The sequence below is a fragment of the Macaca fascicularis genome, chromosome 16 (genome assembly GCF_037993035.2).
Source record: "Macaca fascicularis isolate 582-1 chromosome 16, T2T-MFA8v1.1".
Taxonomy (NCBI): Eukaryota; Metazoa; Chordata; class Mammalia; order Primates; family Cercopithecidae; genus Macaca; species Macaca fascicularis.
The window spans coordinates 89342684-89368881 of NC_088390.1; the positions used below are offsets into that span (position 1 = coordinate 89342684).

Genomic DNA, 26198 nt, shown 5'->3' on the forward strand with positions numbered 1-26198 from the left:
GGACCCACCAGGACCTGAACAAGAGGAGACTTTGCTGAGCCCATGCTCCTCCGGGTGTACCTGGGGTTGGGGTCTTGGGGGGTGTGACCTCAGCTTCTCTGGGTGTACCTGGGGTTGGGGTCTTGGGGGGTGTGACCTCAGCTTCTCCGGGTGTACCTGGGGTTGGGGTCTTGGGGGGTGTGACCTCAGCTTCTCCGGGTGTACCTGGGGTTGGGGTCTTGGGGGGTGTGACCTCAGCTTCTCCGGGTGTACCTGGGGTTGGGGTCTTGGGGGGTGTGACCTCAGCTTCTCCGGGTGTACCTGGGGTTGGGGTCTTGGGGGGTGTGACCTCAGCTTCTCCGGGTGTACCTGGGGTTGGGGTCTTGGGGGGTGTGACCTCAGCTTCTCCGGGTGTACCTGGGGTTGGGGTCTTGGGGGTGTGACCTCAGCTTCTCCGGGTGTACCCGGGGTTGGGGTCTTGGGGGTTGTGACCTCAGCTTCTCTGGGTGTACCCGGGGTTGGGGTCTTGGGGGTTGTGACCTCAGCTTCTCCGGGTGTACCCGGGGTTGGGGTCTTGGGGGTTGTGACCTGAGCTTCTCCGGGTGTACCCGGGGTTGGGGTCTTGGGGGGTGTGACCTCAGCTTCTCCGGGTGTACCTGGGGTTGGGGTCTTGGGGGGTGTGACCTCAGCTTCTCCGAGTGTACCCGGGGTTGGGGTCTTGGGGGTGTGACCTCAGCTTCTCCGGGTGTACCCGGGGTTGGGGTCTTGGGGGGTGTGACCTCAGCTTCTCTGAGTGTACCCGGGGTTGGGGTCTTGGGGAGTGTGGCCTCAACTCGCTGTTTGACCTTCTGCAGGCCCGTCACGGACCATCTGGACGAGCAGGCAGTGCAGGGCCTGAAGCAGATTCACCAGCAGGTTTGTGTGCAGCCTCTGGGTGTGCCCCTGGGGAGGCATCACAGGGCCTCCCACCCTTCCCAGGCAGGGTTTGCAGTCCTGGTGGCCACTGTGCTCCATCAGTCCTGGGCTCAGTGGTGGAACCTGGGTGTGATCGCTCTGGGAACAGGCTCTACGCTGGTGTCACGCTTGTGAACAGCCACCTTGGGGGGTTGCCCTGGGAGAAAAGACTCCTGGGAAATGAGTGCACGTAGCCAACGTGTCCTCGGTCTCTGAGGACGGCATATGAAGCCAGTGCAGTCAGTGGAGGTTTCAGCTGTAGCTGGAGTGCGGTTTCCCTCGGGGCGCCCGGCTCGGTCCCAGGATGGAGTGCGCAGCCAACTGTGGGTGGGGGTAGTGGGCCCCGTGCTCTCGTGGAGCTGGGCACACAGAACAAGCACAAAACCTCTAGTTTCCAGCCGTGCAGCTGCAACTGGGGTCTGGCGTCTCCTGAAAGTAAACCAGAATTTTGTGTGTGCATTTCTCTGGGGAGATGATGTGTTCATCTTTCTGGGCTTTTAGAGAGTCTCAAAGGCTTCTGTGACCCAGAGGTAAAGTATGAACTATGGATCTTGGTGTTACAGGAGAATATAAAAATTATTCACAAGGGATTACATGGTTTACTGTCTGTTGTTCCAGATAGCTTTATATTCTTTAAGATTCACCTCTTGGATTCTTATCCTATTTTTGCCATTAACTTGCTTTATGATTTTGGCAAAGCCACTTTGCTTACATTTTTCACTTTTAAGGTAGTGTCTGTCCTCCCTCTCTGACTGAGACAAGCATGGCTGCAGAGTGCAGACGGGGAGGTGGCCCCGGGCAGCCGCCATGAATGTGGTCTCCCCACTGAGGCTGAGCCATGGCTCCCTTTTCTTGTAAAATATAGGCCGACCTCCTTGAGTTTTTGTGAGTTAAATAATATATTTTAAAGAGTTTAGGAGAATATTTGGCACAGTGTGAGTGTTCAGTAAATTTTAGTAGTAGTGCTCATCACCGTGTGGCTTTTTAGCTCTTTTAAAGAAAAAGAAACCTCAGCATCCTGTTGGGCACAATCACTTCCCTGCCCGAGGGCTGCCTCGGTGAGTTCTGTCGGTCCCTGGGACCAGAACACAGGTGGCTCCAGCTCCCTGTCTGGCCACCCTCCCCTTGCTCCGTGCCTCAGTTTCCCCTTCAAGGGAGCGCTGGGCCTGTCTGGAGGTTAAATGAGGCCATCTGCGTCAGTAGGTGGGCCTCCATCCCCAGCCCCCTAGGTGGCTCTCCTGGCTGGCACGGCGTCTTCTGCCGTTTTCTCTTTGTTCTTATTTTTGACAATTATTAATGTATATGTATTATTTTAAAATTTAAATTATTAAATAACTTTGTTTTTTATTTTCAGCTCTATGATCGTCAGTTATACAGGTGAGCTTTACAAAACTAAAGTTCTTATATCTGTGTCCTAATGAAGAGCTGTGTGTCAGGAGCAGGCGGGACGGATGTGTTCGCTCCCCGCACTGCCTGTGTGTGTGTGGGTTGAGCGGCTGTCACTCGGCCCACTGATGGAGGTGTGTAAGGGCCTGACCTGGTTGTGTGTGGGTTGAGCAGGTGTCACCTGGCCCACTGTTGGAGGTGGGTGAGGGTCTGACCTGGACCCAGCTGGCTGTCAGAGATGTGTGAGGGTCTGACCTGGTTGTGTGTGGGTTGAGCGGGGGTCACCCGGCCCACTGTTGGAAGTGTATGAGGGTCTGACCTGGTTGTGTGTGGGTTGAGCGGGGGTCACCCGGCCCACTGTTGGAGGTGTGTGAGGGTCTGACCTGGTTGTGTGTGGGTTAACCAGGGGTCACCCGGCCCGCTGTTGGAGGGCAGGCATCCTAGACGGGCAGAGCAGCCCGGAGCCCCGCCTGGCTTCACTTGTGGTAGAACCGCAGCGCGCTGCTTCTCTAGGTTGGATGGGGCTCTTTCTGGCGTCTGAGATTGCTTTTGTAAAGTAAGAACTGAGCACTGCTTGGAGTTACCTCTGTGATGGGATACCCATCGGGACTCTAATGTCCAGGAAAAATAAAAAATTAGCATGACCCAGCTAGGATGGGAGGCCTCCGGAAGATGGCTGTACCATGTTTTTTACTTTTTTCATGAAAGGTCACTCATGCTCAGTAACACATTCAACTAGTTCTCATTGTAGTGCTTTTTGGAGCCCGAGGTTACACTGGCAAGCATCTTTCATGGTGTTTTGTACATCAGGAGGTTCTTCTAATTCTGATGTTTTCATTCCTTTTCAGGGGTCTGGGAGGAGAGCTCATGAGACAAGCAGGTAGGTCTGAAGGCTGAAGGCTGCAGCAAAGGGCTGCCCCCTCGATGAGGGAGGCGTGCTCCTGGGTGCGGGGCGGCCCGTTGGCCTGCCAGGGTGCAGGGCTGGGTGTGTCTCTTCTGTGGAGGCGGCAGCTGTGGGGTGCCTGGTTTGCCCAGCGGTGCCTATAAGAGAGAGACTGAGAGATGGAGATTGAGAGAACGAGAGGAAGTGTGAGCTGGGAGGGGTTGCACCCCGGAGCCACTGGTTCTGGAAATTTCTCAGGAAGCAGAGGCAGCTGGGGCAGTGGGGCCAGTGCTCACCTGTGGACCCAGTGGTCATTGCAGATCCCTCCAAGCACGGCCCCATGGTGGACAGAGCAGCCCCGGGCCTGCCCTGGTGGACTGAGCAGTGCAGGGACCCAGAGCTGTTTTGGGCGAGCACAGGAAGCTCAGGTGGGCGCAAGAGGAAAGCTGAGCAGAGGCGAAGCTCCTTACACGCCCGAGTCCAGGCGGACGTCTGCGCCCGATTCCCAAGCTTCTGATACCTGCCGGGGGTTAGCACAGTCGGGCAGTGCCTCGTTTCTCTTTGCTGATTCTTTCTGGTGTGTGAGGAGGGAAGCGTAGAACACATTTTAGATCCACAGAGTATTAAAGTGAAAGCCTGATTGCATTTCCCTAGACATTCCCAATGGCAGCAGCCAACCTCTAGGGTCCAGGGAGCCGGATCCCCCCGACACAGCTCCCAGGGCCCTGCCGTTGCGAACGGCCCAGCCCACGCCACCCTTAGCCCCCCGCTGTGAGACTGTGAGTGTGAGTGTGAGTGTGAGTGTGGAGGCACAGCTGGTGAGGAAGCTTAGAAAAATTGCTGTTGTGTGCAGACTTTTGCTGAGGTCTGTGTGGTCCGAGCAGAGGAGAGCAGGCTGGGTTTGGGGAGCCCAGGGCCGGATGTCAGGGCTGTACCCGCCTCTTGTGCTTTCTGTCCACACCTCCCAGCCCTGACCTGATGGGGACCTGCCCGAGGCCTGCAGCCGTCTACCTCCAGCCAGGCTGGCGGGGCTTCTGTGCTGAGAGCAGCCAGCTGGCATTTCTGCTGGTGTCAGCTCAGTGTTCTCGTGGGTTTGATGGATGTCACGGGAAAGTCAATCCTGGAAACCTGAGCCAGTTTCTGTCAGCTGACGTCGGAGGCTTGGGACTGCCGGTTCTGCAGGTGGTCCCTGCTGGCTAAGACCGGCGTGTCATGTTTTGCGTGTAGACGTGGTCACTGTCCCTCAGATGCATCCAGAGCACGTGGTGCAGGGCTGTCACCTTTCCGACATACCCATGGGTGCCCGGAGTTGCCTCCTTAGTGGGGTCGAAACCATCCCCCATGTATCGTGGACAGCTGGTGACCTGTAAAAAGCTATTTCTGGATCTAGGAGCTTGGCTTGGGATGGGGTGGGGTGGGGTGCCGGGTGCTCTCAGAGGGGTTCAGTGTCCCCCAGTTCCCACCCACAACACGGATCATGCCCTGGAGATGGCAGTTGGAGGCAGTCCACGACCTTCACGCAGCCTCCACGCGGTCCCCACGCGGCCCCCACGCGGCCTCCACGCGACCTCCACGTGCTCCCTGTGTGCTGTGGGGTGTGCTTTTAGGGTCGCCCTTGGTGTTTGAGCAGTAAGTCTGCACAGGAGCCCCTGCCCACCATGAGTTGGGGAGTTAAAGGGTTCCGAATCCCTTTGGCCGGCGACGGAGTTAAAGGCGTTCTGAGTCCCCATGGCCGGCGGTGACAGAGTTGAAGGCGTTCCCAGTCCCCGTGGCCCCCGACGCAGTTGAAGGCGTTCCCAGTCCCCGTGGCCCCCCACGCAGTTGAAGGCGTTCCCAGTCCCCGTGGCCCCCCACGCAGTTGAAGGCGTTCCCAGTCCCCGTGGCCCCCCACGCAGTTGAAGGTGTTCCCAGTCCCTGTGGCCAGCGGAGACAGAGTTAAAGGTGTTCCCAGTCCCTGTGGCCAGCGGCGACAGTCGAATGTGTTCCGAGTCCCCATGGCTGGTGACGCCCTCCTGGCTGCATTTCCTTCACCCCCCTGCTCTGTGAGGCGGGCCCAGGGGAGGTGCTGCTCTGTCATCTGCTCTTCTTGAATGTGTGGTCAGGGCAGCTGCGTTGATGGCCCCGAGGCTGCAGAGTCACCGCCCCTCAGGGGTTCTGCTGGGTGCTGGCTGCTGTTGGCCGCAGGGCGCTGTTGGCCTGTGCATTGCTGCCACCTACCCACGATGGGCAGAATTGTCACAAGCTCAGGAGGAAACCGCGGAAAAGCCGCAGGTCCCGGGGCCTCCGTGTGGTCGCCGCGGGCAGCTTTCCACGCCACGTGCCCGCCTGGCTGAGGCTGCGTTTGCAGTTTGCACGTAGCCAGGAGAGGAGGGAGTTGTGGGTTCTAGTTGGGCTTTTTGATGATGGTATTTGGAAGACGTGATACAAAGTAGCCACTCTGTCCTGTCCCTTCCTCACCCACCACACCCACTGCTCCCTGCTGGCAGGCCTTGCAGGCTGCCCGAGTAACCGAGCAACCGTGGAACGTAAACACTGATGTGCTTTGTCCGGGTTTTTAAAAGGCGCCGTTACCACGGTTTTGGTGTGTGACGTCTTCACACCATCCGGGTTCTCGGTGCTCTGAAGGGTGGCGGTGGGCTGTGGTCAGTTGTTGGGGGTGCTGGGTGCAGGGTGGTGTCTGTCTGCCTCTCTCCATCCCCAGCTCCAGCTTTCCCCCCGTGCTCTGCTCTGGGGCACGTGTGCTGTTGGGGTGCATCCCTCAGGGTTCACTGCGGGGCATGGATTGCTCGGGGGCATCGTGGAGGACGGCGTCTTTGTGGGAGGCATCCCTGCTCTGGACCCGCTGCCAACCTCCAGCTGTGTCTGCACCATGAGTGTGTTTGCTGGAGTCCGCGTTTGCACTCCCTTACACCGCTGAGTGCAAACTCACTCCTGCAAATGTGGCCTCGCACGGTGGTGGGCGTGTCCCCCGGAAAGCTGCCCACGCCCTCCCTGGGGGCCCCTTTGCTGCCTGCACTCCCCAGCCGTGGCCACAGCTCCCCGCAGCTGGCCCTCCTCGTGCGGCTTCTTCCCCTCCAGGGCCGTTGCTGGCCCCAAGAGAGTCTGTGGCCTGCAGGCTCTGAAGCCAGCTGCGTCCCTGGTGACCCTGACTGAGCCTTGGTGTCACCTCAGGGTTTTTTCTCCTCCTCGTTCAGTTTTTTTTTTTTTTTTGAGACGGAGTCTCACGCTGTTGCCCAGGCTGGAGTGCAGTGGCGCGATCTCGGCTCACTGCAAGCTCCGCCTCCCGGGTTCCCGCCATTCTCCTGCCTCAGCCTCCTGAGTAGCTGGGACTACAGGCGCCCGCCACCGCACCCGGCTAATTTTTTGTATTTTTAGTAGAGACGGGGTTTCACTGTGGTCTCGATCTCCTGACCTTGTGATCCGCCCGCCTCGGCCTCCCAAAGTGCTGGGATTACAGGCTTGAGCCACCGCGCCCGGCCTCCTCGTTCAGTTTTACTCTTCATAGGAAGTTTCCCTTTCAGCTTTCAAACAGGCATAGTTCAGAAAGTGAAATCGTTCTGCATAGCGTCTGTGGTCTTGGCCCCGCATCTCCCAGTCCCACGTTTTTATTTTTCCAAAAGCAACCCTTTCAGTTTTTTAGCTGTCTGTTTTCCTTGCTTCTGTATTTCTGAGTTCTGTGTGTACAGAGCTGTTTCCTGATATCCTTAGTTTTAGATGTGTTCTTTCAAGTGAGACAAGACTCGAAGCTTTTGTCGGGGTGAGAGATCTGTGGGTTCATGGGCTACATGTGGGAGACGGGGAGGGGCTGCTGGTCACTTTCTCACCCAGGCCAGATGATGGCACCGTTGCACCTGAGGACGCTGGCGCGTCGGTGACATGCCGCCCACAGGAGCGCCAGTGCACCCCGGCCGCAGGTACCCTGGAGGTGTTGAACCACGATTTCTTCAGATGTTTTTTGCACATTTTGTGGGAAAAGTGGCTCAACCCTTGGGAGTTGTCCGAGTCCCCTTTGTTCCCATATCGAAGACATGTCGTACAGGTTGGCCTTTGTCATGAATATTCACATGAGAGGGGATGAGCATCCTGGGTGTCTTCAGTGTGGCCGGAACTGAGCTGCTTCCCCCGGTGCCAGGAGGACGAGCGTCCCCTCATCTCCATCTTAGACTCAGTGCCTCTTGCATTTCATGCTTTAGGATCAAAGGAAAGAAACAGGAGCTCTGTTTAGTAAAGCGGAGGTGAAGGAGGGGAGCTCTGTTTAGTAAAGCGGAGGTGAAGGAGGGGTCCATCAGTCAGGGTGGGCTGCGTTTTGCTCTTGAAACAATCCCCAAGTTTCAGTGTCTTAAAACCACAGGTGTTTTTTTATCCTGCTCACATGTGGATCACTGAGGGTGGGGGCCGGGAGGAAGAGGGTCATCTGGCTCTCGCAGCCTCGCACCAGAGGCATCAGGAGAACCAGGAAAAGTTCTGTCCTCTCATGCCGAAGACAGGAGGGAAACCAGAGGCATCGGTGAGCCTCGAGTTGGCCACGGGTGTGTGGAGGATCGTGACTTAGCAAGCCGGGCTACGCTGTTTTTTTTTTGTTTTTTTTTTTTTGAGATGGAGTCTCGCTCTGTCACCCAGGCTGGAGTGCAGTGGCCGGATCTCAGCTCACTGCAAGCTCCGCCTCCCGGGTTCCCGCCATTCTCCTGCCTCAGCCTCCCGAGTAGCTGGGACTACAGGCGCCGCCACCTCGCCCGGCTAATTTTTTGTGTTTTTAGTAGAGACGGGGTTTCGCCGTGTTAGCCAGGATGGTCTCGATCTCCTGACCTAGTGATCCGCCCGTCTCGGCCTCCCAAAGTGCTGGGATTACAGGCTTGAGCCACCGCGCCCGGCCCGGGCTACGCTGTTAATGGACTTCTTGCTGTGGGGGTGAGGGCTCCGTGCTCCATCCCAGATGTCCTGAACACACCTGCCACCTCCCCTGTCCTCTCAGCAGAGACGTCACCGGTGCTGTCGTGGCTTCGCTTTTACTTCTGTCTCAAATCACACAGGACGTTGTGCTGTTTTACGTAGTCGGAGTTCACTCGGATTTACATGCACAGACACCCTGTTCTCTTGTTCCATGGGAGTTCACTGGGATTTACCCACACAGACACCTGCTGCTTCTCCTTGTTCTGTCCTGCATTTCTCACCTTCTACGAAGACCATTTTCACTTTGCTAGTGTTTTCCGTAGTGTGTGTCTGCTGGTGGCACCCACTTGTCTGTTTATCCCAAAATGGCTTTTTTCCACTTTTTTTTTTTTTTTGAGACAGAGTTTCATTCACTCTTTATTGCCCAGGCTGGAGTGCAGTGGTGCGATCTCGGCTCACTGCAACTTCCATCTCCCAGGTTCAAGCGATTCTCCTCCCTCAGCTTCCCAATAGCTGGGACTACAGGCACGCACCACCACACCCGGCCAATTTTGTATTTTTAGTAGAGATGGGGTTCACCATGTTGGCCAGGCTGGTCTCGAACTCCCGACCTCAGGTGATCCACCCGCGAGGCCTCCCAGAGAGCTTTTTTTTTTTTTCTTTTTTCACTTTGATTCTTAAAGGTATTGTTGCTAAGAATGAAACTTTGCATTTCTTCATTTGCTTGTGTTTTGGCACTTTAAAAATAATAGTCTCTTGTCTTCTGGAGAACTTAGCCGCCAGTCTACTTGTTACTTTATCGGAGACAATCTTTTAAGTTTCCCCGGCTTTTTTTGAGATTTTATCTTTATTTGGTTTTCAGCACTTTTACTGTGATATTCCTAGAACAAGTTCCCTTTGTGTTTATCTGACTTGGGGCTCTAGGGTTCATACTTGTTCCATAATCTGTATTTTCTGTCGATGTTTTGTTTGCTTTAAAAAAATTCCTAGCCATGATCTCTTTGAACATTGCTCACTGGCCTTTCCTCTCCTTTTAGGACTCATTACCCACTTCTCATCTGGATCTCACTGCACTTAATTCTTTACGCCTCTTACCTCTCTCCTCTGGTTTTGTCTGATTCAGTTTGGACATTTTTTTTTCTTTTTTTTTTTTTGAGTTGGAGTCTCGCTCTATCACCCAGGCTGGAGTGCAGTGGCACAATCTCAGCTCACTGCAACCTCCACCTTCCGGGATTAAGCGATTCTCCTGCCTCAGCCTCCCGAGTAGCTGGGACTACAGGCATGTGCCACCTCACCCGGCTAATTTTTGTATTTTTTGTAGAGATGCGGTTTCACCACCTTGGCCAGGTTGGTCTTGATCTCTTGACCTTGTGATCCACTCACCTTGGCCTCCCAAAGTGCTGGGATTACAGGAACATTTTCTTTGACTTAAATTTCATTGTCACAAATTCTTTCAGGTGTGCCATATCTGCCATTAAACGCATCCTTGAATTCTTTTTTACTTCTCAGAACTTGTATTAATTTTTTATAGTTTGCATATTCTTCTTAGTTTTCATTTTTTTCACGTCCTGGAACATATTAAGCATGGTTTAAAGTCTTTGTTTAATGTCATCACCTGGAGCCTCCGTGGCTGTTTCTGAAGGATGGCGTATCATACACGAAAAGCATCTCCACCAAGCCACAGGAACAAAACATTACAGAAATGCTTTGAGGCCTGGAATGTTCTCCTCTCCCAGAGAGACTTGACGTTTGCCCTTGACGGGAGGTGGATGCTTGCTGTCGGGGTCACCTCTGTCGGGTTTCAGGATGTGAGAGGGGTCAGTGCTGGGCTGGCCCACGTTTCACACCTGTTTCTAGGTGTGGTCCTCCGGGTTCAGAACCGCGGCGAGGGCTTTCCCGGTTCTCCCTTGGTCGTCCTGGAGTCCCGTCTTCCCGCTAGCTGGGGACGCTCCTGGATGCACTGTTGGGGGTTTCTGGTTTTTGTGGCGCCCCCTGGAGTCAGCCGTGAGCCGGGGAGAGTTGGCCCCGCCGCGCCGTCCCCGTCAGGGCCTCGTGAGCTCTCTGGTGACTGCAGGCACTTCCTGTGTGCTTTCATTTTGTCTGGCTTTTAAAAATGTCTTAGTGGAGGGTTGGTCTGCATTATCCAGTCTGTTTTTAAAAAATATTCTTCACTTTGAAATAATTACAGACTTACAGGAAGTTATGAGATTAGTAATAGAGCCTAGCTGTGCTTCCCACGCTTCCCCTGCGGTGACTCCGGGTTCGGCCTCACAGTGTTGGAGCCAGGACCGTGTGTTGAGGCACTGCCTCTTAACTGGACTGCAGGCCTTTGCAGTTTTGCGGTTTCATGTGTGTGTGGAGTGGGCATGTGTGTCTAGTTTTGTGCAGATTGATGCACAATCTGTAGCTTTCTGTAACGAACTCCACACTCAATCAGAAACCTGCGTCCTTCCCACAGAGACAGCCCCTGCCCTTTGCATTCTCACCCCCCTGCCGCCCTTCTAGAATATGCCATGATCGACTCATATGGTCGTGGCATTTTCTGTGAGCGTGGTGCCCTGAGACCCCATCGAGCTGTCCGTGTGTTCACAGTTTGTGCCTTCCTAGCCCACGGTTGGGTTTTACCAGAGTGCCTTCAACCAGGACTCAGTAAAGTACACCGGGACTATTTCTGTCTGTTGCTGTTGTGAATAAGGTTGCCAGGAATATTCATGTGCGAGACGTTGTGTGTACAAACCTTTTCATTTCTACTGCTGAGTCCTGTGTGCCGTTTCCTGAGAGGCTGACGCACTGCTTCATTCCACCGCTGAGCCCTGGCCAAAATTTTTTAACTTGATTATAAAATACATTTAAAGTTCACATGCAGGGTGCATCCCCAAGAAAATTATTTTAAAAACTAGTTAGGACTTTGGTTTCCCAGTCTTTAAAACACATGAGAGCAGTACTCTGTTCAGAGCTGAAAGGATTCGCACTGTGACAGAGGCGTGTCTGGTTTTGGTGGAAAGGGGAGTGCACTGAGTGAGTGATGGTGTTAACAGGTGCCACGTGGAAGGAGGTAAAATCGTATCTAAAACTAAGTGTGAGAGTAACTAAAAACTTATGCATACAAACTACAATCATCAAAACCCTCAAAGACATTTTAGGAGACATTGTAGGACAGTGTCAGTCTCTGAAGAAGACTTCTTAGTTTAGAAATTTTCAAATCTGCACAGAAGTAAAGGGAAATAGTTTACGGGGCCCAGAGTCTCGCCCAGCATCCCTGAGCACAGACCCTTGTGTTGTTTTCCCAGCGCTTCCTTTCTCCTCCCTTCCCCCGAGTTTAAAGCAGACCCTGAATGTCAGGTCCCAGCAAGCCCTCGCAGGGGTTTTCTAACGGTGGTAAGAACTGGTTTTCTAGCTTTTTTTTTGTTTCTTTTTGTTTCCCCTCTTGGCATGTAATCCCCAGTTAACAGATTTTGGAATAATAATTCCACAAGGAGGTAATTTTGTTGGGCCTTATACTGAAGAACAGACCATGGATAGGTTGGTAGGGAAAACAGAGATTCGGAGTAAATGTCTGACCACAGTCGAAAGGTAAAAAGTTAATTACTGTACAGCGACTTGTAAAATTGCCTGTGACGAGGTGAGGGTCCAGTGGGAAATGGGGCAGAGCAGACGTGTGGCATTTCATGCAGGAGAGGAGCAGACCCACACGGCCGTGGACGGTGAGGGTGCCCGGCCTCACCTTGCAGGCAGGGAAGTGCCAGGTTACTTCACGTCGAGAGGACCATTTTCCTCTTTTCCAGTTGGCTGCGGCTGGCGCTGAAGAATCCTGGTGCTGAAAGACGCAGAGCAGGGTCTCTGGTGGAACAGGAGTTGTCCGGTCTGTTCAGTTTGCTGAGTGGCAGTATCTGTGACGACGGGAAGTGTGTGCGCAGGGAGGACAGGCCAGGTGGACAGACGGCCTCCGCGTCTGTAGCACGGACAGGCCTCCTTGTTCACCGTGACAAAAAATGGAAGGAGAGTTTAGTCCCTCAGGAGAAATAGTAAATACCATGAAAAAGCGTGCAGGAGACGTCCGTGAGCGGGTTCCGTTGTCAGGTAGAAACGGTGGGAGCCAGAGCAGTGCGCGGCCGTGGGAGCTGCTGATTCTATTCAGTTGTCTCTGTCTCGTGCGTCCCGGCCCCTTGGTGGCTGGTCAGGGTCACGTTTCTGGTCATGGAGAGAGTGAGTGACGAGCTATGTGGGGAAGTGAGGCATGGCCTGCGGTCTGGAGCAGTGTGGGTGATGGCTGTCTGTCGCTTGGGTCCTGAGTGACAGGTCCAAGAGCAGAAGCCTCCTTACAGGGACGTCTGCAGCTCCCTGACAGGCCGGCCCAGCTTCTCTGAAGTGCGTGTGGGCCTGGCCGCGTGGCCGGGTCTGCGGCACTTTCTTCAGGCTGCTCAGCGGAGAAGGCGTTCTGGGCTTCTCATGGTGGTTCTGAAAGGGCTCTGGGCTTCTCATGGTGGTTCTGAAAGGGCTCTGGGCTTCTCATGGTGGTTCTGAAATGGCTCGGGGATGTTTCCAGCTCTGGCAGCAGGGTAGGTTGGGTGGGCGGGGGGCAGGAGCTGGCCACACACAGCTCAGAATGCGGCCAGGGCAAGGCGCCGTGGCAGGAGCTTTTGGAAAACTAACATTGTGTCTATCCTTTTTTCCCCCCCAGTGTGCGTTTTAATAGAAAAGTTGTCACTTTCCAAAATGCCCTTTCAAGGTGACACCATAATTGGTAAGTGCTTTTGTTTTTAATAGCATTTGCTTCCAGAATGACTTCAAGTTAAAAGGTAAAAATGAACCTGTTAGGATGGGGGCGATAAAGGATTATAGCTTAAAGGTTCACGACATTATTAATTGGATATGTTGCCTTGAAGTTGCTACAAGAGTCTGCTTGAATAATGGGTGCCTTACACCCTCTTCACCATACACAGGAGGGCCCTTCCCCGCCACCACCTCAGTGCCCCCATCTCCTCGCTGCCATGCCCGGTGCCTGGGTCTCTGTGTCAGTTCTTCTCCCAGGCAGACAGTCGGGAGATGCAGTGACCCAGGCCCTCGTGGAGCTGGAGAGTGCTGGCTGCTGGCACCACGGACCCTGCGGGCAGAGTGCCTGCGGCCCCTCAGCAGCCCCCACACGGGGCCACCAAAGCACAGTGAAGGGAGTCCCCAGGGCTGTCGTGTCCCGGGGCTGTCTCAGCAGCCTCAGAAGTTAGGACTTTTTTTTTTTTGGATTGAATAGCCTTCACATTTGTTGCTTTTGCAGGATCTAATTGAGTTAAAGGTTTGGGTTTATATTGGTGGGAGCCGGGGAGACCGTTTGAAGGAAAAGATTAGGGGTAACAAAAGAATGAAAGTTTCCCAAAATATGATATATAAAAGTTTACAGAATGCTGGTGTTTCCCCCACTAAGAGCTTAACACAATTTAACAGCCGTGAGACGGCCTTTTCCCTTCACATGGAAGGGGCCTCAGACTTACCACAACATAGAGAATGTTCAGTTCTGCTTTTCCACAGATTCACCTCAAAGGTTACTGTCGACTTTAAGATTAGTATTAATAGAAGCTATTTTTTGCTGCTGTTTTTGATTTCAACTCACCACTCTGGCCTGGGTACGCTAACTTGTTTCTTTGACAGATGGTTGGCAGTGGCTGATAAATGACACTTTGGGATGTCTCCATCTCATCTCAAGTCACTCCCGACAGCAGATCAAGGTACGGTGAGCGCGGTCGTTCCCGGCGCGGGGCTGTGGCGGTGTTTGTGTGTTAGTTACGGATGGTGTTTGTGTCTGCGACGGGGCCTCACGAGGCCGTTCCTGCGCTAGCCTGGTAACTGACAAATGCGGGCGTTCGATTTGGAATCCTGGATGGTAGAGTCAACGTGGTTTATAACCAGAAAATCCAACACAGCCATCGGAATCCAAATGTTTAATTTTTTATTGTTTCTGACTGTATTAATTATAGTCACCTTCGAGACACTTGTTCTGCATTGATAGTCGCTGTGCTCCATTAAGTTCCGTGTCCTTAGCATCCGAGGTTTGGAAACTCCCTTTACAGTGCTCCTGGGCAGATGAGAAAACAGCACCCCAGGACCTCTGTCCACATGCATTGACCTAGTCATGTTGTGTGGGTGCCAGTGTGTGTGTGCCCGTCCCCAGCCACCTGCCCTCCCCTCCCATCCTGGGGGATACAGGTGGACTTTGGACTCACAGAGCTGTAACACTGATCTCATTGCATAGATAACAAACCATGGGCCTGGTGCAGAGGCGGGTGGATCACTCGAGGTCAGGAGTTCGAGGCCAGCCTGGCCAACATGGTGAAACTGCATCTCTACTAAAAATACAAAAATTAGCGGGGTGAGGTGGCGCATGCCTGTAGTCCCAGCTACTCAAGAGGCTGAGGCAGGAGAATTGCTTGAACTTGGGAGGCAAAGGTTGCAGTGAGCCAGGATCGTGCCACTGCACTCCAGCCTGGGTGACAGAGCAAGACTGTCTCAAAGAAAGAAAGAAAGAAACAAACCATGGTTACCAACATTGACTAGGTTTTGATATTGAGGATGAAGAACAGAAGTACATTAAGGTGTCTTGTAATTCTCTGACTTCCTCCGTACTTAGCATCTCTTTTTCCTTAGCGTCTTCAATTTCCTTAATTTTTTTTTCCTTAAGTAACTTGAACATTCTGTAGGATCCAAGTACACTTCTATTAATTGAATTTTAATGCATCATGATCAGTGCCTCAAAATTTTCTTTCAAAAGTCCATGATTAATTCACACCTGCCGTGATGCTGGTGTACTTTGCCCCTGGGATTGGCACAGATGGCGACTTGTGGAATGCAGCCCTCTGTGGAAGATGTACCTTCTCTGCTCACGGCCCCGCCCGCCCTGCCCCCAGTGCCTCTCCAAGGCTGCTCTGTTGGCCCCGCCCACCCTGCGCCCAGTGCCTCTCCAAGGCTGCTCTGTTGGCCTCACCCGCCCTGTGCCCAGTGCCTCTCCAAGGCTGCTCTGTTGGCCTCGGCTCCCGGGCTTTGGGGGAGCAGTGGAAAGAACATGTGGGTTCAGTGTTTGCTACTTGCTGGCTGTGTGGTCACGAAAGGCTCCTCCGTAAGTGGCAGAGGTGGGGGTTCGAGGAGACTGGCACTGAGCCCTACATGCGGTGGGACTGGTGACTCTCTGCACGCTCCTGCTCTGTAGCAATTGCCATCCCTCCCACCGTGGCTCCTGGTGGCCTTGGGATGGGTTCCCGAGGGTCTCCTGCTGTCCGGCCCCAACTCCTGTTCCCAGTGCCCCCACTGGAGCCCTGTGTCTCTAATTGAGGCTGATGTGGGTTAGCCTGGAGGCCCTGCCCCATTACTCTGGGTGCACAATGTATGCCTTTTCCTTCATACCTGTTTCCGGGAAAGAAAAAAATGCTCCATTTTATTACTGCTCCATATTAGAAGACAGGCAGTGTGGAAAGAACAAGCAGGTTGTCCGCTCAGTTTCTTAGTTGTAGTGAAGCGATGCATGTGTCTGACAGACGCTGGCGGGCAGCCGTGCTGGAAAGGAGCAGCATGACTTAGGGGTTCTCTCGGTTTGGTTCTAAAGTCATCGCTGTGCCTGAACCTCAGGGTGACCCGCTGTGTCCCTGGCCGGGGGCTTCTCCGACCTGGGAGTGACCCGCTGTGTCCCTGGTCTCGGGCTACTCTGACCTCAGGGTGACCCGCTGTGTCCCTGGCCGGGGGCTTCTCCGAGCAGAGCTGCTGTGTGCTCACCGTGCTGCCTTTGTTTTAGGATGCAGCAGTCTCAGCCCTGGCCGCTCTCTGCAGTGAATATTACATGAAGGAACCGGGGGAGGCAGATCCCGCAATTCAGGGTGAGTGGGGGCCCTTTCCTTGAAGGCTCCAGGGGCTTCCAGCAGGAAGCTGCTCGGGGAGTGTCTGGGCACGGAGGAGGCCTCAGCTGTGCAGGGGAGCAGAGCTACCACCATCACGGCTGGAGCGGGACTGTTCGGGTCTCAGGTTCCCGGCCGAGGACCTCTGGGCAGGTCCCACAGCGGCCCAGGGTGTTGCATCACCCTGAGTAAGCGGCTCTGCAGGGGGCCCTCTGTTGACGGCACCCTGGCAGCTGGTCCTGGAGCACAGTGTTCCTCACACTTTCAGTTGTGTTTTCTTACATTACATTTATTTATTTTATTCTTTCAGACAGTCTGGCTCCGTCACCCAGGCTGGAGTGGCGTGGCTCACTGCAGTCCCCGCCTCCCAGGTTCAAGCAATTCTCCTGCCTCAGTCTCCCGAGTAGCTGGGATTACAGGTGCCCACCATCACGCCCGGCTAATTTTTTGTATTTTTAGTAGAGACAGGGGTTTCTCCATGTTGGTCAGGCTGGAATCGAACTCCTGACCTCAGGTGATCCACCCGCCTCAGCCTCCCAAAGATCTGGGATTACAGGCGTGAGCCTCTGTGCCCGGCCAGTGTTTTTAGAATTTTTGTGCACACTGTGACATTTTTCTGGTGTGTGTTCTTCACTTGTTAATATATTTTGCTGTTTTTTCCTTCTTTGTGAAAGTAGCATAAGGCTGGCTTTACTGTGTCCCATGCATGGCTGCCCTGCCGCCTCACTGTGCGTCCTGCGCCCCCTGTCCCGTGCGTGGCCGCCTCACTGTGCGTCCCGTGCCCCCTGTCCCGTGCGTGGCCGCCTCACTGTACGTCCTGCGCCCCCTGTCCTGTGCGTGGCCGTCCTGCCGCGTCACTCCTGCCGCGTCACTGTACGTCCTGCGCCCCCATGCTGAAGTTCAGGCTCATTTATCGCACATCATGTATCTGTTCGTATATAAAAATCATGTATATAAAAATCATGCATTAGCTTGGCATGGTGGCACACGCCTGTAACCCCAGCTACTTGGGAGGCTGAGTGTGAGTTTGAGGCTGCAGTGAGCTAAGATTGCACCACTGCACTCCAGCCTGGGTGACAGAATGAGACTCTGTCTCAAAAAAAAAAAAAAAAATTCTCTTTTTGATCCCTATTTTGAGGTGGGGCAACTTTGGAAATGTGTCTGCTTTGGGAACCTTTGTTGACCGTGGCTTCGCTCCTGTTTTGGGGCACACGTCGGGTGTGAGTGTGCACGATGGGCAGCAGAGGCCTCTCTTCACACTCGTCACTTCCTTTCAGAGAAGCTGATCAGGCAGTACCTGGCCGAGCTTCGGAGCCCCGAGGAAATGACTCGCTGTGGCTTCTCGTCGGCCTTGGGCGCCCTTCCAGGCTTCCTTCTGAAAGGCCGGCTCCAGCAGGTGAGACTGGCTACGCACAGCGGACGGGGCCTGGGGCGAGGGTGTGGGAGCAGCGGACGGGGCCTGGGGCGAGGGTGTGGGAGCAGCGGACGGGGCCTGGGGCGAGGGTGTGGGAGCCTTGTGTGTTGGGGCATGAGGTAGGCCCAGCCATTAGTAAACCCACTCAGTGCTTGTAGCTGGGAGGGGATTTCTGGAAGTCGGCACCTGTGGCCAGGAGAAAGGGGGCAGAGGGCACCCAAGGTCTGTGGCCCCTTAGGGCCCTGGCAAACCCTTTCCTGTCAGAGGACAGACTTTGAAAAGCTGAATTCTGGGAGGGAGGAGAAGGTGTTGTTTGTAGAAGCAGCTGCTGAGAGTGAGGAGAACACAGTTGCGTTTGTGCGTTTGTGGAGCCGGGTCCTGTTTTGGCTGCGGCCGCGCATCCAGGCGGGGGCACCAGTGGCTCCACGTCCTCCCACAGGTCAGCCCCACGCTGGCCTCGGCGACCTGCTCTCTCACACAGTTGAAACACAGATAACTGTGAAACAGGATCACTTGGAGACATGACAGATGAGGCTGTTGAGACCCAGCTGCTTCCTTTGTCCCATACCCCAGGTCTCAGCATAGGACAAAAGGGGGACCTCAGGTAGGGTGCGGCCAGACCGCCAGTGACGCCCTGGGGTGGGGGCTGACTGTGGAGAGGCTGGAGGTGACCCCTCTCTGGGTGTCCTTCCTGGGCTCCACCGGGGGCCATGGGTGGCCCCTCGAGGAAGGTGGTGCCAGGAGTGGCCTGTCACATGGTGCGGGGTCTGTGGCTCCGGGCCGACATCACCACCTCCCTAGAGTGCACTTCGTTACAGCCTGTGGTTCTTCCATGATTCTTTATTGCTTTCCAGGTTCTCGCAGGTTTAAGAGCAGTTACCCACACTTCTCCTGAGGACGTAAATTTCCCTGAGTCGAGGAGAGATGGCTTGAAGGCCATTGCTAGGTGAGTCCCAGCAGTTCCTCCCTAAAGTCGTAAGTCTCTGAAAGGCCAAGAAATGAACGCTAAGGAGGATGTTTTTGCTCAGAGGCAGGATTTATGATTCTTCACTTCCTAGGTTTCCTCTCTTCCAGAGGATCGCCAGTCCCAGGTCCTGGAGGCTCGTTCAGTCTCTTGCTGTCATAGTCATAGTGAATGTTAAACATCTTTAGCAACACTGGGCCCCTTTGAGAATTGGGGAATGTGTCCTGGCCCAAGGTTGGCAAAGAGGAGGTGACCCTGCCAGCCAGTGTTTGGAATGATCTCCACCCTCGTTGACAGACACGCACCTGGGGCCATGCCATATGCCCTCTCCTCCCTGCAGGCACACAAGAGGAGCAGCCCCGTGGGGGTCATGCACGCCCCCTTCTTTCCTATGCCAGCATCTGTCCCCTCTAGTCAGGGTGGGAAGTGGGAGGGACCCGCCGTAGGGGGTGTCCCCGTCCACCTTTCAACAAGAGAGACGGCAGAGCGTGACCTTGGGGAAGCACGTCCCACGTTCCGTACGTGTGGAAGGAGCTCTGGATTTCTGATGTACCCGAGGGTCCTAGACTGTTGTGAGTGTGTCTTCTCGGGATCGGGAACACACATCAGACCTCTGTGGCGTGGAAGGCGAGGCTCACAGATGTTTGTCTGTTAGCTCAGACGTTTTAAATTTTAGGATTTGCCAGACTGTTGGTGTGAAACCAGGAGCCCCAGACGAAGCTGTGTGCAGAGAGAACGTTTCCCAGATTTATTCTGCACTGCTGGGCTGCATGAACGACTACACCACGGACAGCAGGGGGGACGTGGGCGGCTGGTACGTGCGCAGCAGGGGGGACGCGGGCGGCTGGTACGTGCGCAGCAGGGGGGACGCGGGCGGCTGGTACGTGCGCAGCAGGGGGGACGTGGGCGGCTGGTACGTGCACAGCAGGGCGTGGGCGGCTGGTACGTGCGCAGCAGGGGGGACGTGGGTGCCTGGTATGTGCGCAGCAGGGGGGAGCACTTCCTCGAAGAAGCCCGTCTGTTCCATGGAAACTCGGAGGCCCCGGGCTTTTCTGCAGGGAGAAATCTTTGTAGAGTGCCGTATTTTGCGTTTTAAAGGCTCTTGGGAAGACGACCTGTTCTCTGCTCCCGGGTGAGCCTGCGTGGCGGGGCTTTGCAGGTGCTTGTCCAGCCTGTCCTTAGGTGTTGGGCCTGCGTCATCCTCATTGACTGGGTGTGAGGAAGGACGCGTCTTCAGTGAAAGGCTGTCGGCTGCTTACATTGGGTTTTGCCAACATTCCTCGCTGAAATGGGATTGATAATCCCCGAAACTCCTGTGTGTGCAGGATGCCTCGGGGCCCCTATATGCGGCTGTGGGTCTCCCTTCCCTGCACACGTTCCTGTAGCACGCAGGGAACCTCTGCAGACCCTGTGACTTTTCTCCCTGGCAGCGTGCCTGGGCTCTGTGTGGGGTTAGTCACTGGTGTTGAATTCGCACAGCCTGCCAGCGTGGTTGTAGAACCGGGGTTGGGAACTCCCTCTCAAGCTGGGTGTCTCTGCCTCTCCTTGTCCCATCAGGGTCCGCAAGGCCGCCATGACCGGTCTGATGGATGTGACACTTCTGCTGGCTCGGAGCCAGCCTGAGCTGATCGAGGCCCACATGTGAGTGTCACGTCGCAGCTCTTCTGCATCCTAGAGGGCAGCCCCAAGCTTGGGGAGGCTGGTGGGGCGGGCAGTCCTGGTGCTCAGTGGCATTTGCATTGCCAGGCACACATCTTCCTCCCAGAGAGCCTCTCTGGTCCGTGACCTCAGGTTTGTGCAGGCCCCTCCTCCTGCCCCTGTAGCCATGGCTTGAGCTGGGGCCCCTCCTCCTCTGCCCAGTGCCCCCAGGACAAGGCTCTGCTACCCAGCCTGGGCCTCCCCCAGTGCTCTGACCAGTTTGATGACAACCAGCTTCCCAGGTTAGGGCCGGGCTGGAGGTGAGGACTGCTCAGCTTAGGACCCTGAACCTGGAGGTCTGCTCCTGCCAGGACCAGCTGAGCCATCACTCAGTTCCCTGCACCTGAGGCTGCCATTGGGGCCTGCCCTTGCTGTGGGTCTGTCGGGGGTACTAGGTTGTGGGGACCCCCAGGCCCTGCACTTGCTGTCGGTCTGTCAGGGGCACTGAGTCATGGGGTTCCCAGGCCCTGCCCTTGTGGGTCTCTGTCGGGGGCACTCGGTTGTGGGGATCCCGGAGCCTGATTTCCTTAGTTCTCACCTCTTTCTCCTTCCCTCCCCCCATCTCTTCGCCAGCCCCAGCTTCTCTGTCTCCATCCCCGGCCTCTCTGTCCCCCACACTCTTCTCCACCTGCTTCTGTAATCATATTTGTTGTCCCCGCTTCAACCCTAAGAACTCATTGGCATGTGTGTCACATGTACGTAGCATGTATTTGCTGTGCACCTGTAGGGTCGGGCTCCTGGGATGTGAAGGTAATGGGGTGTGGTCCTTCCAAGCCAGTGTCCTGGTGTCAGCTGCCAAGTCCCGAGGAGCCCGTATATCCTCGTGGTGCTTGAGCTGGACTCATGGCTCAGACTGCCTGCGCTCGGTTTACTGCCCGCGCTCGGTTTGCCACCCGCCCTTGGTTTACTGCCCGCGCTCGGTTTACCGCCTGCCCTCGGTTTACCTCCTGCTCTTGGTTTGCAGCTGTGAGCGCATCATGTGCTGTGTGGCCCAGCAGGCCAGTGAGAAGATCGACCGTTTCCGTGCTCACGCCATCAGCGTGTTCCTGACGCTCCTGCACTTTGACAGCCCTCCCATCCCCCACGTGCCGCACCGGGGAGAACTGGAAAAGCTGTTTCCCAGGTACCGTCGGGGTGCAGGCCGCCCACACTGGCCCCGCAGCCGTGGCAAGATCATGGGCCGCCCGGCCTCGTCCCACTCACTCTCTTGCAGGTCCGACGTGGCCTCCGTGAATTGGAATGCACCTTCCCAGGCCTTCTCACGCATCACCCAGCTCCTCGGGCTGCCCACCTACCGCTACCCCGTCCTGCTGGGGCTTGTCGTGTCCCTGGGCGGCTTGACGGAGTCGACGGTGAGGAGGCGTCACGCTGGCGGGGGTGGGAGGTGGTGGCTCCAGGGGCACTTGGCGCTTCCTTGCTTCTTGGGAGTGTATGTGGAGCTGGGCCTTTTCTTCCAGTGCTTTCTCTCTCTGGCGTATTTGGTCTGGGGGTCAGGGGCCCAGCGGCTTCCTCATGACCCAGGAGGCTTAGGGCCTGTGGGATGGTCGAATCTGATAAAGGGGGAACAGCACGTTGAGTGGGGGTCAGCAGCAGACTTTGAAGTGGGCCAGCTCCGCTCTCCTCCCGCGGCCGCATCCCTGGAGCCCCAAGTGTCCCCTCGGGGTTCAGCCCTCCAGGACCTGTGTCTGATGCCTGCGTGTGGATACCTGGGCTCCGCCCTCCACTTCCAGGGCTCCAGGCGCAGCTTCCCATTCTGTGGGGAGGGTCTCCAGAGCCTGTCGTGGCTGAGCTGGGGAACTGGAAGGCCTCTCTGCATCTTGTTACTCGTGGCCCCTGCACCTTGGGTCATGACCTGCTTCGTGTGGCAACCCTGTGACAGCTGCTGCGTCCTAGAAAACACATAGCAGGACATGAGGTGCCCTCTGCACCATGCGGACACGTGCGGGGAGACCCAGGCCACGCGAGCCGGGCCCCGAGACACGCTGCACGCGGGGGAGTTGCGGGGATTATCAGATCCCGCTTCAGTGGGAAACGTGAGCAAAACCCAACGTGAGCGGCTGCAGGCTTTTGTCACGTGCGCCCCTTCACGTCCTAAGTGAGGCCTCAGCTGTGCCGCCGCTACCGAGAGCTGTGCGTCTGCTTTGGGTGTCTGCGCCGTGCGTGCCTCCGTGCTGGCGTCCACACCAGCCGCTGTGGGCCAGACCCTCACGTCTCCGCAGCTCAGAGCAGTTCTCCGCTTTAGCAGATGCTTGGCCGGCTGCAGCCAAGCCTGAGGGGTGGCGGGCTGGGGGTCCCGCTCCCTTCTGAGGCGTCTCCGTGTTGCAGGTCCGGCACTCCACCCAGAGCCTCTTCGAGTACATGAAGGGCGTTCAGAGTGACCCGCAGGCCCTGGGCAGCTTCAGCAGGACCCTTCTGCAGATCTTCGAGGACAACCTTCTGAATGACAGGCGAGTGGTGTCTCTGGCGGCCTCAGAGGTGTGAGTGGTGCTGGTGCCTCTCACCACGTTCCCTAGATCCCCGGGGTCTTGCAGGGTCTGTCTGGGGTCTGAAGGGAGAAGCGACACACATGCTTTACCCGTTGGTGGCTCAGCGAGGAGGATGTGCCTGCAGCACATGGTTCTCTGGGCGGTCAAGCCTCAGGCCCTGCACCTCCTCTTCCAGTCTGCACGTCAGGCAGGGAAATGGCCGTTTTGTGTACGCTGGATGTAAAGGTAATATGAGTAGAAGGTGGTCCCTGTGTGTAGGAAGGCGTTGTGGCGAGCTCCCCCGGCTCGGTGCTCCCCCGGCTCGGTGCTCCCCCGGCTCCGTGCCCCCCCCCGGCTCGGTGCTCCCCCGGCTCGGTGCTCCCGGGGACGCGCTTGCGGACACAGCCACCCAGCGTGAGAGTGTTGCGTTCCTGAGGATGGAATGTCAAGTGAGAAACATGGCTGCTTTCTGGAGGCTTCCGCCTTTACTTGGAGGCCTTGACCTCAGAATTGGGAACGTCCCCTGGAAGGGCTGTTCCCGGCGTGTGTGAGGACGAGGACATGGGCCTGGTGTCCCCTCGGGCGGGGCCTCGGCCGCCTCTCCCATGAGAGCACAGATGTCGCTCTCAGCGAACAGGAACTCGGCCCAGCCGTGTTTTCTTCTCTCGTTATGACTATAATCAGCTGCACATAAAGGGGGCAGTTCAGTCAATTTTGACAGGTGTCCACCCTTGAAACCGTCCCCATTCACGATGGAGGGCTCCAGCCCAGGGTTTCCTCCTGGCCCTTCGAGTCTGTGCGCCCGACCTGCGTCACCATAGCCTCAGCATGTGGCCCCCTGAGGCGTCTGAGCCGTGTGCCGGTCGCTCATTCCTGCTTGCTGACGAGTCGTGTCCATTGGTGGAGGCACCACAGTGCGTCTGTCTGTGGGCATTTTGGTGGTTTCTCCCTTGGGGCTATTGCTGGGAGAGCTGTGGGCAGTCAGTGTGTGCACGCCTGTGGGGGAGGTGTGCACCGCAGGGCCTCCCTCGCCGTGGGCTGCGGAGCCCAGCTCTCCTGCGTCCGTTGGCCTGTGCTAAAGTTCTCCTGAGGCTCCTGTCGCCCAGAGGGAACCTCCCCAGGCTCCTTTTCTGTGGGGTAACTACCGAGGTGCTGCAGGCTGGCCCACACGGAGGCGAATGTCTAGCTTTGGAAAGCTGCTGGAGGGTTTCCGGAGCGCCCACGTGTCATGCCTTCCTGCTGCTGCTGCTGTCTGAGGTTGCTCTCTCTGGCGCCTTGCTGCTTTATATCCTCTTTGGAGAAGGGTCTTCATTTTTTTCTGTTCTTCCTGGACTGTTGTGGTCTGATCCTCCCTCGTCACACATGTGACTTGAGGATGTTTTCTCCCTGCCTGTCCCTTCACGCACCGAGTGGGGGCTTACACTTTCCTCATGCCCCAGCATCTTCCCTTGTCCTCTGAGGCACAGATTTTTCTGGTGTATGAGAGACAAGCTTGCCTAATCCGTGGTCACCGAGATTTTCTGTTTTGTCCTAGAAGTTTTATAGTTTTGGGTTGTGTATTTACACCTGGGGTGTGTCCTGAGTGAGGTTTCATACGTGGTATGGCGTCGGCACAGGACCTTGACGCCCAGCAGTGCTCACCTCATTGCCGGGAGGGCTCCCTCTCCACTGTGTTGCCGTTGCAGCTTTGTAAGAAACTGTGGGTTTACTTTGGAGCCTTCTGTGCCTGACATATTTGCTTCGCTTTGCACCAGGGCTGTGCTCTTTCCATCCCTTCCGCTTTACCATCGTCTTCGAAGTTCAGTGTCAGCCTCCAGCCTTGTTCCTTCCTGCCACAGTTGTTTTATCTTTTCCTGAAGATTTGCGTTTCCGCATACATTATAAAGGGGGCTTTTTGGTTTCCACAGTGGTGCCAGGGTTTCCACTGGGATCGTACTGACTCTCAGCCAGTCGGGGATGGGTGTCCTTGTTGCTGGTGTCCAGGGTCTCACAGCTCCTTCTCCCCTCAGGGTGTCCCTGCCGCTGCTGAAGACTCTGGACCACGTGCTCACCCACGGCTGCTTTGACATCTTCACCACGGAGGAGGAGTGAGGCTCTGCTTTTCATGACTTCCTTTCTGATTAAGCCTAAGTAGCTCACGTATGAAAGAAAAAGTAATCAGACACAGAGATCAGAATTCCAGGAAATGATCTTGCAGTGTGTTCAGGGTCAGTTATGATGACTGTAAATACCACCCTAACAACTGACCCTCAGAATAACACGGAATAATGAGTCACATAAGGACATATTATGACTGTAAGTGCAGTCGACCCCATGTGGGGCTGAGGCGGGGGCCCCGCGCTGTACGGGGATGAGACTCGCAGGGCAGAGGGCAGAGGCTGGTGACCCGGCAAGGACGTGCACAGGAGATGGGAGCTCCTTGCTTCTGTGCCCTGCGGATGTCCCCGGCCGGCCTCAGCTGGGTTGTCGGCCCTGAGTGGTCATCTCGTTGTTGCCGTGTTTTCTTGCTTCATTGAATTTTACCGTGTTGGGCCAGTGTTTTATTTATTTATTTTTGAGACAGGGTCTATCTAGCTCTGTTGCCCAGGCTGGAGTGCAGTGGCGCAATCACAACTCACTGCAGCCTCTACCTCAGCCTCCCAAGGATCTGGGACTACAGGCGTGCGCTCTAGTCTGATGTACAGCTAGTGTCTGTGTTTGTAGAAGAGATGGGGTTTCACCGTGTTTCCCAGGCTGGTCTTGCTGCCTTGGCCTCCTAGAGTGCTGGGATTACGGGTGTGAGCCGCTGCCCCTGACCTGGATAGATTTGTATCTGGGGTGCACTGGGTCATCTGGAGACAGTGTGGTCTTTTTTGGGGGGCACTTTTGTTTGTTTGAGATGGAGTCTTGCTCTGTTGCCCAGGCTGGAGTGCAGTGGCTCAATTTCAGCTCACCACGACCTCCTCCCGGGTTCAAGCAGTTCTCTCCCAGCCTCCTGAGTAGCTGGGATTACAGGTGTGCACCACCACACCTGGCTAATTTTTTGTATTTTTAGTAGAGACAAGGTTTCACCATATTGGTCAGGCTGGTCTCAAACTCCTGACCTCAAGTGACCTGCCCACCTCAGCCTCCCAAAGTGCTGCGATTACAGGCGTGAGCCACTGCGCCCGGCTTGGGCGCTGTTCTTAAGCTGTCAGGTGGACTCAGAGCCGCTCTGGTCTCCGGGTTTTTCTGCCTCTTTAAGGTCTCTGCTCCCTGGCGCTTCCCTTCCCACCGCTGCTGCGGCAGTGCCGGGGCTTCTGGTCATCTTTTGGGTGATTCCTCCCCAGCCTTGGGCAGCGTCCTCGTACTCAGGCACTGGCTGACCCAGGCCCAGGTGAGTCCTCAAGGGCCCCCAGGAAGCCCCCTCTGGTGCTGAGAACCTGAACGAGCTCTGCAGACTTGGGGTTCCCCACTTCTCACCATGGGCTTCCCGCTGGAGCCTGCCACCTGCTGGACTTGGCTCTGCCTTAACCTTCAGGCGGGAGACGGATCTGGTCTCTGTTGCTCCATCTTTGCTGGACGCTGCACATGTGTAGCATCACAGGGTTTCCCCTTTTAGTTTGTTCGTGGGCATCACTGACCTTATACCTGCTGTTGGAACAACCTCCATGTTCACAGGTGCACCCAGCTCGGTTGTGGTGTATTATCCTTTAATATAATGCTAAATATT

At 55.7% G+C, this 26198-nt stretch overlaps 1 protein-coding gene across 39 annotated transcripts in view; it reads left to right on the forward strand.

The window, feature by feature from the left end:
- Window positions 1-26198, forward strand: part of TBCD (tubulin folding cofactor D) — a 189128-nt gene that overhangs the window by 154888 nt on the left and 8042 nt on the right. For 23 of the 39 annotated variants that reach the window (XM_074021048.1, XM_074021050.1, XM_074021049.1 and 20 more), the window contains 14 exons: window positions 834-894; window positions 2288-2310; window positions 3168-3199; window positions 12774-12836; window positions 13736-13812; window positions 15867-15948; window positions 17244-17362; window positions 18235-18326; window positions 19021-19257; window positions 19902-19985; window positions 21007-21165; window positions 21256-21394; window positions 22368-22489; window positions 24517-24594. In XM_074021048.1, coding sequence (XP_073877149.1) covers window positions 834-894; window positions 2288-2310; window positions 3168-3199; window positions 12774-12836; window positions 13736-13812; window positions 15867-15948; window positions 17244-17362; window positions 18235-18326; window positions 19021-19257; window positions 19902-19985; window positions 21007-21165; window positions 21256-21394; window positions 22368-22489; window positions 24517-24594 — 1368 coding nt within the window. Of the gene's footprint in view, window positions 1-833; window positions 895-2287; window positions 2311-3167; window positions 3200-12773; window positions 12837-13735; window positions 13813-15866; window positions 15949-17243; window positions 17363-18234; window positions 18327-19020; window positions 19258-19901; window positions 19986-21006; window positions 21166-21255; window positions 21395-22367; window positions 22490-24516; window positions 24595-25730; window positions 25863-26198 lie in introns of all 39 variants that reach the window. The other 16 variants (XR_012426390.1, XR_012426389.1, XR_012426387.1 and 13 more) reach the window with 2 other exon arrangements.